General features: G+C 35.7%; 1 protein-coding gene across 1 annotated transcript in view; it reads left to right on the top strand.

Annotated features, from left to right (window-relative positions):
* LOC133525076 (neuropeptides capa receptor-like) overlaps positions 1 to 18,130 on the top strand; it is a 267,296-nt gene that overhangs the window by 80,345 nt on the left and 168,821 nt on the right. The window contains exon 3 of the mRNA XM_061861307.1: positions 4,905 to 5,104. Coding sequence (XP_061717291.1) covers positions 4,905 to 5,104 — 200 coding nt within the window. The remainder of the gene's footprint in view (positions 1 to 4,904; positions 5,105 to 18,130) is intronic.

Genomic DNA, 18,130 nt, shown 5'->3' with positions numbered 1-18,130 from the left:
TATTCATATTTCGCGAAACTTATGGGATATTATGTGAGTCAATAAACTCGGTGCTTTAATACAACGTTTAGCTGTCACATTATGAAAAGGATTTATATTAACGCAGCTGACGGCGGCTTTTTACAAGTCTTTTATTAAGAGGTATTTTTCGACGACGAGATTTACTTGTCAAGTGAGAATATATTGTAAAATGGAAATTAAAATCGTGAATGTACTTGTGGCTTTGTTGGAAAATAGAAGCAATAAGTCACTTTATATAAAAAATTGATTACTCATATAAAGAGATGGGTAGTGAGTAAATACTAAATACTCTGTATTAACTAAATATACCCGTATTTATTCGTTTATATCCAAATTGGTGAGTATAAACTACTTAGAGTGCTGAAAGAGGAATATAAATTTAAAATATACCTAGGTGTATTTTGTAAGCCGCTACTGAATTAACTAAAATCAAGTCGGTTATGCTGTCTTTGAGAAATAATCGAATTAAAAAAAAAAAAAACTGATAAAGGACCAAAGGGAGGCCGTTGAATTTTTAAGTCCCGGTGTATTGTGCAGCTCTTTTGAAGTCAGTAAAACGACAGAAAATGTTCACATTTTTCAACCGAATACAATTAACATTAAACGAGTTGATACTTTGATGGCTTACTTACAAAGTTTATTGTAAAAGCCTAGCATTCACACTCAAGTCCGAACTCTGAGGTTTATATCACTTGGGTTGATATTCTATACTATATTTCCATCTTTGTAGTTATGCTTATGACTTTTAAAGATTTTTCTCACGCAGAAGAATAAAACCAAAAGCTTTGCATGTTCCAATATAAGTACTAAGTACTCAAAGTAGCTTGTACTAAGTACTCAATTAATACATAACTAAATTATAGTGACAATAAAGTTGAAGGAACGTCATTGTTTCGTATTGTAACATTTACACAATAGCCGAATACTTATCGAATTTATTGCAGGTGGCGTACTCTGATTGCAATAACAGGTTTTGAATTTGATATGGATTTGTTATCGATACAATCTGAGAGTATAAAAGTGGCCTTTCTGTTTGAAGAAACCTCACTTTTGATATTAACTGATCACATCCATATCCGTAATAGCTCAGTTTTTTTAAATGAAATAGCTTCTGTCCATTTGGACAATTTAGCAAGTGTCAAGGTAGTAAGAGCAAAATTATGCGATGAATTAAACAGTGTACGGTTAGTAGAAGACGGTGAACAGTTAGTATAAGACAGTGTACGGTTAGTACAAGACAGTATACAGCCAGTACAAGACAGTGTACGGTCAGTACACGACAGTGTACGGTTAGTACAAGACAGTGTACGGCCACGAGCTCTCTAAAACCACCCAACTACAGCGCAAAGCTCCCAACTGTGCTCTATAAGTCAACTCTATTTTTTTCGTTAAGGTGTGCCTTTTACTTTATTTTTGAAGTTTATGTTTATAAATGGAAGAAAAAATTCGGAGTAAACCAAAAGGAACATTGGTATTAATACTTAAATTTCTTTTGAACTTGTGGAACATGTGGTTGCCGGGTGTTGACTCTAGAATAGTTAAACGCGTTTCATTTCATTTCATTTCTTTATTTGCATTCAATACACTACATAGTATAACATATATATATATATATATATATATATATATATATAGTCCTCCTCGCCGTATCCGACGACGGCGACTCCTTCAACTGTTTTTATTCGGAAACATGGAAAGCTCTAATATGGCTTGCAAAGCCAAATTTGGTTTTGAAAATGCGATCGCATGGTGCGCAATGTAGCTGACCAGCTGGGTTGTAGGTATAGGTATACGAGGGCCTCGGTCGCGTCTTACGGAGATGGCGCTTGGCATCCAGGTCTTCCAAGCGCCGCTGCTCGTATTGCTCTACCTTTTTATGCACAGTTTCGCGCCATTCCGTTCTACGTATAGTACATGAAACCCCTAGGGGTGTGGCAAAAGATAAAAATTTATATTTACAGAACAGTCACTGATTATAGCAGTCAAAAAAGTCAGAGCGAAATATAATACATATTATTGGTCAGCATTAAAAACATGTTCGCTTGTATAGAAACTAGGAATTAAAAAATTACAATATAAAATAAAAACAAAATTAATATAGAGAAGTATGGTTTTGAAATATGTCATCAATATTATAATAACAGCCTTTCAGTAGAAACGTTTTGAGGGACTTCTTAAAAACATGGTACTCTCGTATTTCCATTAATTCGTTTGGTAGCCTATTGTACAAATTTAATGCTTGGTAGCGTACAGAGTGTTTAGCCACTTGCAATTTCGGGATAAAATTATTGCAAATATTTTTCTTACGTGTTTCTAAACGAACTTGTCTATCTTCCTCTGTTTCATGCAGATTTTTAACAAATGATGTAAGAAGTACGTGTACAAACAAACTAGGTATTGTAAGAATTCGTAGCTTAACAATAAGTTCTCTACAAGAAACCCATTGACGGGTACGTGTCATTGTCCTAATTGCTCTTTTTTGTAAAACAAAAGCTCTACACAAAACCTTAACAAGTTATAACCTTCCTCAAGAATCACATGAAAATCCGTTCAGTAGTTTTTAGTTTTGAAGTAGTTTTATAAGATGTAGTGAATTGACGTTTTCCCCTAGACTTGCGGACGCTAGGTTGTGTGAGTCGTGCACATAGCGAATACACACTGCCATATTAGTTTACTGCATAATAAACTATCAATATTACACTTTCAATAACATTAATGAGCAAAAAACAACATCATCAGTAATATCACCAATATTCAGATCAAATTCATTATACAATATGCCTCTTGGTTCGTCACTGGCGGTATCGTTTATTTTGTTTCCAAGCGTACGAGGGATTTATCCACAGATTTGTCCGGCTTACGGATTTTGCTATAGCCCGTAGCTTACGTATTGAATGATGGATATATTTATACAATCGTGATATATTAGTGAGCTTTTCAATCGAGTACCGGGTTTAGGCAACACTTGCTGAGTTGCCTAAGTAAGGTACGAGATTGGAAAGCTTGATTATATCACTATTGTATACTATACTTTTTCTACAAGTAATCAAAAATAATACTTTTTTTTACTATAAAACCCGAATAGTTAATGAAAATTGGTAAGTATGTCAGTATACAAAAATGTAGACGTAACGCGCGACTAACTTCAGAAGTTCAGAATATTAAAGCCCCATGACGCTATCTGATCAAGCGTTGAAATTCAAGTGAGAAAAACAGAAATCAGATTAAACTAAAAATAAATTTTCGTCTGACTTAGTAAATCGATTTGTCCAAAACATTGCTTGCAAAGTTTGCTAAACCTTTAGTACTTTGATGGAAAATTAATGGATTCTAACCCTCGGATTCTAACCCTCGAGTCAATCTTAAAAGTTGTTATGATGTTATAATAAATATTGATATGATAAGATAACTGGGGACGCTACAAATTACCAGCGGGAAAGGGCAGTCCGAGAAGTATAACGGTGAGAGGCGCTGTAGTGCGTCAGGCATGTTCACACACTTTTATGCCATTAGACGTAAAAGAGTGGCCTGATTCCTATCGACGCGTTCGCGGCACTAAATCATGCTACGGTCGTTAGACAAACTGCCCGCTCATTACACAGAAGAAGATAGAACAGGACAGAAGTAGTTATTGGTAGATCTAAGTAAATATAGGTATAGGTTACTAACGTAGTGTTTACGCTAAAATATTACAATCAATTTTTTTTTTTTTGTTTTTACTCTCATCTGCCATCGGCTTTCTTAGCCATAATCAGATTGTATCTATGTATCTAAAAAATGTCTTTTTTCAGGTGGTGGTCCATTAACCACCATTCCTTTATTATGTGAAAACAGGGGGTGGATTATTCTCTCTGGTCTAGTTCCAAGATCTGCCACCTTTTGAGTCTTGTGATGTTACTGTTGTTGTTTAATAGGTCTCTGGCAAGTTCGTTCTCATGATTTGTGAGCCTTTCCTTATATTTCTTTGAGAAGCTATTTACTTCCTCTTTGATGGTTGGTATATGTAGGTAGTCATGTATTTCTTTATTACGGATAAACCAGGGTGCACAAGATATTGTTCTGAGAGCAATATTCTGGAATCTTTGAAGGATCTCGAGGTTAGAATTGCTCGCTGAACCCCAGAGTTGTATACCATACGTCCAGATAGGTTTTATAATACATTTGTATACCAAAAGTTTGTTACTGAGCGTCAGAGGGGACTGTCTTCCTATTAGCCATAGTAAGCGCTTAAATTGTATGCTAGCTTAATTTTTCTTTGCTTTGATGTGATTGGCCCAAGTGAGCCTCCTAGCTAGACTAACAAAATATGGATCGCTTTTTATCTGAAATAAAAAATTTGGGACTATGGCTATGAGTAACTAAAATTAGAAATAAACAAAAAGATGAATATAATGGGGCCGATCTTACCTGTATCGCAATCGTAGGGTTTTATTTACGGAGGCCGCCAATAATACATATAGTTTCAAGATGGTTCTTTCTTCTTGTTTCTCATTATCACTACTCTTTCACACTTACGTTTATCGAACTCTTATTTAATCACAATTTATGCTATACTTAGTATTACTTTCGTATGTTATTTTTTCAATTGATTGAAATTCAAGAATGTCATATATTTAAATTCTGCTCTCGTCATTTGCGTTTAAGTAAGTCGGCAGAAGACGGGTGATATAAAAATAAAAATGAGGTTGAATATTGAGTACTGTATGAAAGAAGAGCGGGCGAGATGGATGAAAATTAATAATAATGAAAGAAAAGAGGCGCGAACTATAACCCAACCCAAATAAAATAAAAAATGTCAATAACAACCTTCCGCAATAAAAACTAACCTCCCTCTGAGCAGCTTAGTTTCGTATATTATTCTCATTGTTTCTTTTCTCTTTCAGAGCTACCTACGTGTCCGTGCTTACGATCTCCGCGTTCTCCCTCGAACGCTACCTGGCTATTTGCCAGCCTCTGCATCTCTACGCCATGGCGGGACTAACGCGAGCCTCGAGAATTATCCTAGTCCTGTGGATTATATCTGCGATCTGCGCTTCGCCTCTTGCAGTTTACACGGATATTAGCTACAGGGATTATCCACCAAGTAAGTCCCAGAGTCTTCTTCTTCTTCTTCCTTGCCTTATCCTGTCATTTAGGGTCGGCTCTCCTCGTCCTTAGGCGCCAGGACCACCTGTCCTGGGTTGTCTCTGTGTTCAGCTGTGCCCGTTTCAGATCTTTGGCTACGGTTGTCCACCACGTAGCTAGCGGGCGCCCTCCTCCTCTTCTCTCTTCCGGGATAGCCAAGGCCTTTTAGACTGGGTACTCTTCGTTCCTTCTCATAACATGGCCAAACCAAAGCATTTGTTTCTCCACAAGCTTATCCCCTATGGGTGCAACTTTAAAGGAGCCTCTGACGTATTCGTTGCGTATCCTATCGTGCCTTGTTACGCCGGCCGACCATCGTGGCATTTTCATTCAAGTAAGTCCCAGAGTAATATTTAATATTTAAAAATAATAATTCAGAGACCATAATGTACTAAGTCGTGAATGAATTAATGTGTAAAGCTTCCAAAATATGTCTACAAAATATTTCGTGACAGCTGCTAATACTTCGTTATAAAAATTTACTATCAAAGGGACCATCATTCGATGCGAGCTTGCGTTGAGATATTGAAGTAACTCCCTTGCTTTTAGCTGATTAGGACACTAAAAGTTCATTTACACATCATTCGTTAAAGGGTTCATCACACTCACCACCGACGTACGAATACGTGAATGACGGTGAATGTTGTGCGCAATCATTAGACAATAATTATGAAAACGAGGGTAGCTTCCCCCTTCCACCGGCGTCGCCCGCGTCGAATAATCGGTCTCGGAAAGCTGCAGCCTGCAGTTTGCGTCGGTCCGCCAACGCGTGCTTCTGTTTAATAATTCTCTATTTGTAGCGAAACATCTAGAATGCATTAGATTTTCAGTAAAAAGCTGTACTGTAACTATCTAACACCCATACTGAGTCCTGTTATATTGAGAAGAAAAATAAATGCGTAAAAAGAAAATCACAGGTAACTAATGGCCCCGTGGGTGTATTTTCCTGTATTTACGTTTTATCACTAAGTAAAGAGTTATCAACAGTAGAGGTAAATCAATATCAATTCAGTATTTTTAAAAGTGATAAGGACAGACGGTTCACTAATGTATCTTCGCAAATGATTTTACTCAAAATATCATTTGAAAAAAGCGGCCAAGTGCGAGTCGGACTCGCGCATGAAGGGTTCCGTACCATTTAAGACGTATTAAAAAAAATCTACTTACTAGATCTTGTTCAACATTTTACCACTTTGACACACATTTTACCACTTTGGAAGTTTCTCTCGCGCAAACTATTCAGTTTAGAAAAAAATGATATTAGGAACCTAAATATCATTTTTGAAGACCTATCCATAGATACCACACGTGTGGGTTTGATGAAATTTTTTTTTTTTTTAATTTTATGACGTATAAAAAAAAAACTACTCACTAGATCTCGTTCAAACCAATTTTCGGTGGAAGTTTGCATGGTAATCATATATTGTTTTTAGATTTTTCATTCTGTTATTTTAGACGTTACAGGGGGGGGGGGGGGGGACACATTTTTTCACTTTGGAAGTGTCCCTCGTGCAAACTATTCAGTTTAGAAAAAAATGATATTAGAAACTTAAATATCATTTTTGAAGACCTATCCATAGATACCCCACACGTATGGGTTTGATGAAAAAATTTTTTATTTTAAATTATGACGTATTAAAAAAAAAAACTACTTACTAGATCTCGTTCAAACCAATTTTCGGTGGAAGTTTGCATGACAATGTATATCATATATTTTTTTTAATTCTGTTATTTTAGAAGTTACGGGGGGGGGGGGGGGGGGACACATTTTACCACTTTGGAAGTGTCTCTCACGCAAACTATTCATTTTAGAAAAAAATTATATTAGAAACCTCAATATCATTTTTGAAGACCTATCCATAGATACCCCACACGTATGGGTTTGATGAAAAAAGATTTTTTGAGTTTCAGTTATAAGTATGGGGAACCCCCAAAATTTATTGTTTTTTTTTTTCTATTTTTGTGTGAACATCTTAATGCGGTTCATAGAATACATCCACTTACTAAGTTTGAACAGTATAGCTCTTATAGTTTCGGAAAAAAGTGGCTGTGACATAATCGGACAGACAGACGGATATGACGAATCTATAGGGGTTCCGTTTTTTGCCATTTGGCTACGGAACCCTAATTAGTCAATAAAACTGATTGCAATTTTACAGTTAGCATCATTCTTTTTTGTCGAGCAATCTTCGAGTTAAAATACGTGAGCAACTCGTTTCAAAATAAGATAAAATAAGATTTATTCGTTGCAAAAACTCTAAGGTCTTATAAACACCACAAAAGTCCATCAGCCTGCCCATTTTGGACGCACATGCGTATAATAATAAACTAAACTAAAACAAGAAAACGCACTTAACACCGTACTTGTACCAAACCAATATCCTCTTTTCTGTATCATCTGCCTATGTCTGTTTTTTTCCCCAATAAAGAAAATAAAATAAAATAAACCGTAAACGTGATACGTAACGTTTGAATGTATCTAATATGTCTGTCGGCCCGATTCGAAAAATGATTAAGGCACGTTAAAGATCTTGGAAATATCTTTAAAAGATTGATAGCTAAACGACATGTCAAAATTGACGTTTATTTCGATTCCGCTGTGATCCCAATAAGATCTATCTGCGATATTTCTAACGTCAAAGTAACATTGTCCGAATCGAGCTGCTTATGTCAATTATACGGCATACAAACGATATCTAAGTGAGAACTTAACTAAACCAGAACTTGTCGTTATCGTATCTCATTCTTCGAATCGGGCCGTGTGTCTCACAAAAGTGTTGTCATTAAAATTAACGAACCTTATGGGCACTTTGTAACTGAAAGACGAATTAATATTACTTAGCTTTATTCGTCAAATAAAGCATATAGCATCGCAGGTTGTTTTTGTTATTAACTACAAGGAATCTTTATGAGTATTTATCTAGTAAGAAATTAAAACAAGACTCTCATTTCCAAAAGTTAAATTTAAGACCAACGGAGAGGAGGTTTTATTACTGATTCAATTAAATAAAGATCCCAACCTAATGAATTAATAATCCAGAAACACCGTCCAAATTAGGATTAAATAATCAGAAATTTGAGGAAAACGCTTGATTACAAGCCCTGTCTGAAGGCTCTAATCCCCAGTCCTTTGAGATTTAATTTGTTAAGATAAATCGTAGTTAGACTTTTCGATACCTATAAAAGGTCACCACTGAATTTACGACCTTATACGGGAAAAAGTTTTAAGTCTGTGATGGACTTCTGGAACTTATTTGGGATTATAGTTGAGGACAAATATTTTTTATGCCTGTCTAAATATTTATATTGTAAGGACAATATTGTTAAAGATAGACCTTTTTTCAAACTATATGCCTTAAGAGGGAAGAATAGCATTTTTAATTCTATGAAATTCCATTTCGGGAGAAAACGGTATCCACTAACTAAATCTTAAGATATCACTTTAATTTTGATGTCGATCGCTTATCGATTGAATCAATATTGTGTCAATAACATACAAAAAAATCAGAGGAGAGGAGAATGGAAAATATTTAGAATTGAAAAAACCTTTACCTTTTTGAATGGACGATAACGTGGTATACATGTGTGTGTGTGTGTGTGTGTGCGCGTGCGGGCGTATGTGTGCGTTTGTGTGCGTGTGTGTGTGTGCGTGTGCGTGTGCGTGCGTGTGTGTGCATGTATGTGTTTGTGTGTGCGCGCGAGCGTGCGTGTGTGCGTGCGTGTGTGCGTGCGTGTGTGTGCGTGTGCGTGCGTGTGCGTGTACGTGTGCGTGCGTGTGTGTGTGTGTGTGTGTGTGTGTGTGTGTGTGAGAGAGTGTGTGTGTAGTCGATATAGGATGGATTTAAGCAGAGTAGTTCTAATTCTATTTTAATAATTTTATATTGTTTCTTATTTTGATAGGACCTTGACCTTGAGCATCAATTAGCGGTTCACATGGCAAGTAGGAATCGTTTAATAAGACAGTACGCTCGTACGGTCGGTTCCCCATCTTAAGTAACCAAGTAGCCATGCCATACTAAGTTGTATAGAAAATGGATACTTATATTAGGGAACCGACTAAACCGTACCGCACGGTCGGTTCCCCAACTTAAGTAACCAAGTAGCCATGCCATACTAAGTTGTATAGAAAAGTGGATACTTATGTTAGGGAACCGACTAAACCGTACCGCACGGTCGGTTCCCCAACTTAAGTAACCAAGTAGCCATACTAAGTGGTATAGAAAAGTGGATACTTCTGTTAGGGAACCGACTAAACCGTGCCTTACGGTCGGTTCCCTAATTTAAGTAGCCAAGTAGCCATACTAAGTAGTATAGAAAAGTGGATACCTATGTTAGGGAACCGACTAAACCGTGCCGCATGGTCGGTTCCCCAACTTTAGTAACCAAGTAGCCATACTAAGTAGTATAGAAAAGTGGATACTTATGTTACGGAACCGTACTAAGTGGTGCGCGTGGGATGCCTAATGACACGACTCAAGGCAGAATTTAAATATTATTACATTATTTTTGAAGTCGGTTTTTCTTTAATGGTTAATTTTATCTTTTTTTTTTGTTTTAGGCTTTTGTAACGAGTATGATGTGTGACGCAGCATTTTATTCGGTCCTGTCTGGCCAAACAGTCATGTCGCTAAAAAGTTATGCGCTTCGGGTACGTTTTATGTTTCAAGGTCTGGATCTAAATCCCTCAATAAACTGAAATAAATGTCATGTACATTTCAAAAGATATATTTTTTTTTTATTATTAAATTATATACCTAGTAGTGTTTTTACTTGAAATAAAAACAAATTAAAATTGTGATGTATGTAGGTAGGTATAAAAATAAGTATAGGTACCCACCGTTACTATCTATAATAAAACAGTCTTGCATTAACGCCAGTGTGTTTCATTTAATGCATTCTAAACTATTTTCTGAAAATAATTTAATTTGTTCTAATACTTCTACTTGTAATAGTTCCCTCATTGTTTCATGGATTCCATCATCAAAACTGGATTTGACCGACTTAGAACTACATAATAATATATACTTTAAAAACTAAAAATATTTTTCCAATCCGTTAGAATTTTTCAAAACGATGGAGTTTTGAGATAACAAAAAAACCGGCCAAGAGCATGTCACTCAAAAACGGCTTATAGCTCATGTTCACTATAGTTTTCCTTGATAGGCTTTACTTTCCCGATTTTTTCCATATTTTTTGAATCCAATGGTTCAAAAGTTACAGGGTTATACATTTCTTTTCTTTTCAGAGCGATTCTTTCCTTTAAATTTATCGGAAAATGGTTCTTGAACACATTTATTAGTTTTATACGATTGAAGCGAAAAAAATATCACCCCCCCATAACGTGTATGGAAGGTACCCTAAAAAATCTTTGTTTTTTTCTTCGTCGGCATAATTGATTTGGGTACCTAATGATTCTCCGAAAATTAATTCACAGATTATCGATTCGCAGACAACGATTCGCCGAACATCGTTTCGCAGAGTGATTCATTTGTAGATGTAACTTTTGGTCGACTAACATTACGCAGAATCTTGATTCACTTACAGTTCAGTTCGCTTCTGTGTAAATTAGCAGAACTATTATTGGACTATTTTCATTTGGCAGAGTAATCTTTTCGTTTAATTTGAATCAATTTTTAACTTAAATATGAACAAAAGCATAGGTACTGTACAAACAGCAACACTCTTAACTGTCCACCTTATGCCTTTTGTAATAAGGTCCACCGTTGCACAGTTATCAATTGGGCCATCGTACCTATGCAATATAGGTTTTTAATATCTGGGAGACCGAGCCTTGCTCGGAAAATGTATAAAACTCAAAAATGAGTGTTTTCCCAGAGATACGACCTAGCTAGATCGATTTTTCGCCCCCCGAAAACCCCTATATAGCAAATTTCATCGAAATCGTTAGAGCCGATCCGAGATTCCCGAAATATATAAATATAACAACACTACACCCTACCACTACTTGTACTGTACTGTATACAAGAATTGCTCTTTTCAAGGCATAAGATTTTATGGTCATTTGTGCTAGTGAAAATAAGTATATAATTAAATGTATCAAAACCATGTTTATCCGACTCAAACTAAAAGTTGTTGTGTAGGTTAGTCATGTCATAGTCTAGGCATAAATAAGAGGGAAGTTTTGCTTATCAATATTCATGCCAAATGATTATTCGACCTATTGTGTTTCGAGGGTAATTGTGAGACTTACTAAATGATTATTCTACGAAAAGTAAATATGTGTATCAATGTTCTGCGACTATTATGCGTAATGAAACATCGTTACTCGGCCAAATAACCCGTCTGCGAATCGTTGTCGGCGAATCGAAAATCGACGTATTTATTGTCGGAAAATCAATAGGGCACCAATTGATTTATATGTAGGTATTTCCATGCCAAATTGCATCTTTCTAGCACTAATGACCACCGAGCAAAGCCGCGGACAGACAAACGGACAGACAGACAGGTGCCTATGGAACCCTAAAAATGGTGCAATTAATAACTTCCTCCTTGCTTTGATGTCGGGTAAAGATAATTAGAGTCAGTATGCAATACACACAGGTATTGATTGAAACTATAGTTACAGAGATAGGTATTGATGATTTGATTATCAGGCTGCTGAGCGAGCTTTTGTGCTAACACAATAGATAATGAGCATGTAACCAGAGAGTTCGTCTCCATTGGAAATGGGTAATTCAAATTGAGTACTTTTCAATTCATTGTTGCTGCACGCTTTTTAGATTTCAATAATGTTAATTGTACCTGAAGGTATATATCAAGCAAAGATTTTAACAGACGATCTCACAATAATTATATTTAAACATATTGAATAGGAATAAAATACGAGTAGTTATACATTAGATGAGTGCTAGCAGTTTTACAATAATTTAATTATAATACTTAGATGTTTATAGTGTGGAAGTGTTAGCATAAACGGCCAACTTCTATGAAATTATGACGTTTAAAATAACACTTCCACACTCTGTGCTATCAAATACAGCGCAGAGTTAGCTTAGCCTGACTCTAAACACTTTGATACATAGAAGATATGCATAGTCAGGAACACATTCGCGATATACACAAATAAATGCCATCACGGATTAATAGTAGTAGTAGAATTTTACGACATGATTCAATGGACGTTGTTTGTCGATCGATGTGTGAAGAAATGTCGCGCTGCTATAGGACTTTATAGCCATAAATGGTGATGGGGGACCCCATACACCCACAAGCGCCGCCACAAACATCTACAACAGATGATGAGGCCAATGATAATTTTAAAACTAATACGGAACTTAATCGCGTAAACTTACGTTTATTATATGGCCTGACGTTACAAACGTGACGTTACGTTCGTGGTCACAGGCAGACTGGCGAGGAATTTTATCAACATCTTGCTGCACGGGTTTTGCGAACTACCCTATCTTGATTATTCACTTGTACGCTAGGGTTGTCACTTTGCCTACACACAACACTCACGACATCCGATGGTATGTGTTGGAATGTTTTTTCACCCTTACATTTGCTAATCACTTCAATTTAATTGAAATCAATATATGAGGCCAATGATGTTTGACCATATTCTGAGGGGTGAAAATATCGGTCACACTTAATGATATTATATATATAAGGAGCACAAAAATAGTTCCATATTTATATATAAATAAAATAAATAAAAAGCATTTATTTCGGACAAGATCCATATGCCTATACAAAAACACAAACCACAAACAATCAAAATATTTCCATGTAAATTACAAAAAATAAAATTAAAATATTAATTAAATTAAATTAAAAATACGGATAAAATTAAATTAACATTATACATATACTTACGAAGAAATCTGTTTTCTCATTAATTTGTCACACTTGTTGTTAAACATGAGCTTGTCTCTTTCTCTTCCGGTGAGCGGGAGCCCATGTAGCATGTGCACATTTCTCGCTTGCCTAGGTGCGACTAAAGGCAAACTGTACAATTTGTCACTATATAAGCGCTTCAATTTTGGAACGCATATTTGAGCAGTTATTTGCAACGCATTTTTGAGTTATGAATCATTCATACTGAACAATTTTTCCAACACCAAAAATTTTTCCAACTCCAGGGAGTGAGACAAAGTAGCTTTTTAATTTAGTGAAGGCTATGAATGCAGGAATAAAAACTTTACTTGATGTTGAATTTTTTAACCTTTATTATGTTCTCACTACTGAGGTGAAAAGTTGTATGTGTCACACGAGAGCAAAGTTATTTTACATCTCGTGATTTTGAGTCCCTCGCTACGCTCAAGTTTCAAACCTAGAATCTTTCGCTTACTCAGGACTTAAAATCAACACTCGCAAGAAAAACTAACTTTCCTTTCTTGTTGCACAAATAACTATTTCTCCAATATGCTCGGAAATGTTCACCTTATTGTAGCAAAAATAGAACGGGAAGTTCTTCTTTATAGTCAAACTCAGATAAAACGGGAAGTTATGAAACTTATTAATGCATTGTTTTTTTACTTTTTTTAAACTTGTATCCACTAAGAAAAATGCAAACAGCAAATTAATATAGCCGCGGGCTGCGTCTACACGACCCGGTCAGCGCCATTTCAAGCTATAGGATAGAGTCGTAAAAGACCGTCGTGAACGATCGTGCGAATATACAACCTTCACATTTTTTAAGGATCTCATGCGTACAAATACAGCTTATATTGCACATTTATTTTGAATGAGCGAATATTGAACGGTACTGAATGGCAGAATAGTGTGCCTTTAACTTTAATAAATAAAATAAATAGGGAAATTGTTTTTGACATTTTTGATGTGAAGGTTCGAGTTGAGTGCTGGTTGATGCTTAAATTATGATTATTTTACCTTGTTTCCTCGCATGTTTGGAGAAAAGCACTATATATGCCTCGGCAGGAACAGCAATACGTGGATTCGTCTTCTTTGTCGGACTCCGCATCGCGTCGTCCGACAAAAAAGAATCTCATCCACGAATTGTCCTTTCCCGGCCTCTAACAGACATATTAATACGCCGCCGCGTCAGTCTGCCAACGCGTGCTCTCTTTGAAGCTACTCGATATGGATTGGCTACTTCTTTTAAATATTGCCGTTATGTACAAATCTTAGTTTGACTACCATTTTCTACTTATCTCTGTCAGTTGCTTAGAGGTTAGCTGGAAGGGATCCTTAAAGGTACACATTTATTGTATTTTCTTTTTGTTATGTAATTGTTTTGTACAATAAAGTGTTGTTATACTACTACATTAGGGCCATATCACAGGCGATTTACGAGCGAGTTGAAAGCGAAGCACGCGCGCGCAGAGAACTGACTGCGTGCTCGCCTCGCTTTCAACTCGCTCGCAAATCGCCAGTGGTGTGATATGGCGGGCCCCTAGCGGGCACAACTTACAAGTCCAGTCGGACGATTAGATAGGTAGGTAGGTAATTTTTTAGACATTTCGCAGAATATAAAACGATAGGTAATAATGTCCGATTCATTTTGCGGAGAAAATTGCTTATGATTACGTTAAAAGGCAATTTCACTTCAAAATGGACTTCGTTGAAAAACGAGCGTTTATTAGCGATTTACTTTAGTAATTTTTGTTAAAGTTAAAATCGTGTAAATATTACTAAATTTGCATTAAATAAAAGATTTGCTACGCTCTAAATCAGGGGTCCAGATTTGTTTTCTGCTGTATATTACATTTGCTTATTTAATAAATTTAAGTACAAACGAACCGCGATGGTTATTTTATTTAAAAAATTAGGCCCCTGCAGAAACTAATTATGGATCCCTGCTCTAAATTATCTATAGGTATGTAAGATGAGTAGCATTACAATATCTTGTTTCTAAACTGAAGTAATAATAATAAAACGAGGCAGTTATATTCGACGACCCTTAAAACCCTCTTCATCTTGATATTTCTTGTCAGAAGAGTACGCTTCAAGATAAGGCCAAACCCGTCTTAATATGCGTATTAGGTACGCATAGTTAGATTTTCTGGAAGATGTTTCGCATGAAATTCAAATGTTTCTATTAAACCTGCTATTTATTGTACCCCAGCCCGCGTAGCCAACGTGCATATCGTTCACGCTCCGTGGCGAACGAAACGCAACTGTAAGTCGCACTAATATGGAAGATTGATAGAGAGAGATGACTACGCTACGCTACGGAGCGTCAATGATTGTAAGGTTGGCTACACGGCCAGAAACTTCCAAATTGCCAAAACAAAATTGGCGCGCGCCCCGCGAGTATAAGTTTTTCTTTATTTATGCCTTAAAATAATATAGTTGAAATACATTTTTTTTCTTGTTATAAGGAATTTATTAAAATTGTTCTCGTTATAACATAACGTCGAATGAGAAGACGCTTGTGGCATACGTCACTTACATTGGTTTGCAGAAGCGCGGATAGAAAAAAAAATTTTTTTGAAAGGTTTTTTATTTAGTAAATATTCAACTTATTTATCATTTAGCTGTTTGTTTAATGTTTACATGCTTACTATTTATAGTACTACAAAAATATTTTGAATGTAGTATCATGAAATAAAAGCATTTTTTGCTTTGTCCGATTTTGATGAGTAAATGTTAAAGTTTTTTAATTACCGATTAGTGTCAGTTAGCGGCATGTTATTTTAGGAATCATTGAAACGATTTTGTCCAAAAATAAATATGGCACAGGGTTAGCCGAAGATAAGGTATTTATTGAAGTTTTCGAAGCGCAAACGATTGCCGACGATCATCTTGGCTTTATCGTTTTCACACTACTGTTACAATGGTACGAAATAATTATTATTAGTTCTTGTTTGATCGAATTTCTCGAACCTTTGTTCTTGCTCTAGTTTACATTATTTACAAATATTGGGCTGAATCTTTTCTAACTGAATGAGTCAAGAAATTGCCTTTCATTTTACCTGTATCAAAAGCTGAATTCTGTTTTTAAATTCTGTTTGAGCATTTCATACAAACGGTAAGTTAGTCTTCTAGTCGTTTCACAAAATCCATTATTCAAGCAATGCCTAATTGTAGCTCAAAGTATTGGCGTAATTTATGAGTCCTAGTCGATTATGTTTGCTTTAATGCCGAATTTATTTGTCAACGTACGTTTCTTATTGTTATATTATTATCTTATACCTTTAAACGAGCAATTCTTGTATATTTATAATTATATTTCGGGGATCTCGGAAACGGCTCTAACGATTTCGATGAAATTTGCTATATGGGGGTTTTAGGGGCGAAAAATCGATATATTCTTATCTATTCCTAGAGATAAGACCTTGGTCTTATCTGCCTACTCTTGATTTTATTTAGTCACTTCGTCTACCTATAAAAATATTTACGAGTTATCTTACTTTTAATTAAACGAATTCAAACTCAAACATTTATTTAGGAAAAAGGCCACAAGGGCAAAGGCAAAACACACAATACGTTTACACCCACACCTAAACTAACAATAAAAATAAATCACTCTCATTCATTAGCTGGAGCCTGTTGTGTCACACTTTATATCTCAAAACACGAACAATAACTTTTTTTTTAAATAGCTTCATTTTATGCAGCTTTACTTACTCTCCATATTATTATGAGTTTTTGAGTCAGTCTGACACCCTCGTAAGGTCCTACCCGTAGTTTATTAGGTACTAATTAATTTAGGGTCTGTTTCACAATGTACAAGTAAAGTCCTTAATAGGCTACTAGCCACTTATCTGACGAAAACACACATTTTTATACACAATACACAAATACACAATTTTTATACACAATAATTTTTACACAATAAATAAGTTCAACTATTATATAGGTAAATTATTTAACTGCTCTATAATTTATTCGTTACTTAGCTATCCAATACTTTACTTAGACTTCGTGAAACAGACCCTTGAGGTAAAATAAACCATTTTCATTTGGAACGGAGATCCATTTCTTTTGTAACATTCGATAGCAAAACAACAAAAAATCAATAAAAATGCCGTCAGTATTAAATTAAAATTTAACTGGACATTTTATTGTATGGTGTGCCACAGGAAGGTGTGAGTGTACAGGAAATATAAGCGTCAATCGCGCTCGAATTGTGAAAAATCAGAATTTTTTGGGTTAAAATTTGCGTACTAAATGTCATCTTCCAACTGTTAAATAACAGACGACGTCAACTACTACTAGACAGAGCACACAATAAGACAAACGAGGTCACCACAGCCGTCGGCTGAGAATACGTTTGGACCATATCAGTTTTTGAGCAAAAACGTTTTTAATGATTCCTAAAATAATAATAAAATATGCTGTAATTGACACTAATCGGTTTTTAAAAAACGTTATTTCTGCAAAATATTGTGCCATATCCGCATTTTATAGAGGAATTTACACTCAATTAACAGACAATTATCACAAAAATTGTGACATATCCAAAACTTTGTGTCATGTTTAAAACAGCGAAAAATTCCGATAAAAAATATGAATTTTTTTCTTCTATTCTCCTGCAAACCAGTGTAAGTGGTGTATGGCATAAACGTATTCTCACCCGACGACACATAAACCGTACCGTACAAGTTTTGTATGGGAGCGCGACCGCTTATTCTAGTTGCGCACACAATTACAACTAGTACTCGTACATTGGGTGTAAATGAAACTCGATTGTGCTGCTCAAATCATAACATTTTACAAGTAAAATTACATTTATGTGTGTGACCTCTTGTTAATTGCAAACGCTTCATAATGCGGTGTCGGTATAGTCTGTGTAAGTAATAAATAACTAATGTGTCCGATAATCACACGGTGGGCGCCATTGTCATGTATACACACAATACCCTGCAAAAGCCAAACCTGCCAAAACTTATAAAAACTTCACATCGATAAATCATCACAAGTAATGTAACCCATGCCTAAGATCAAAGTTTCTTGTCACTCATAAAAAGCCAAGTTTAAGTAATGTTTTTAAAAAATAATGGTCCAAACCGATACTTGGCAGCCAACCAGTTGGCGCGGAGCATGCATTGTGCCAAAG

This window comes from Cydia pomonella, chromosome 14 (genome assembly GCF_033807575.1).
Source record: "Cydia pomonella isolate Wapato2018A chromosome 14, ilCydPomo1, whole genome shotgun sequence".
Taxonomy (NCBI): Eukaryota; Metazoa; Arthropoda; class Insecta; order Lepidoptera; family Tortricidae; genus Cydia; species Cydia pomonella.
This window is presented reverse-complemented; position numbering and strand designations above follow the sequence as displayed.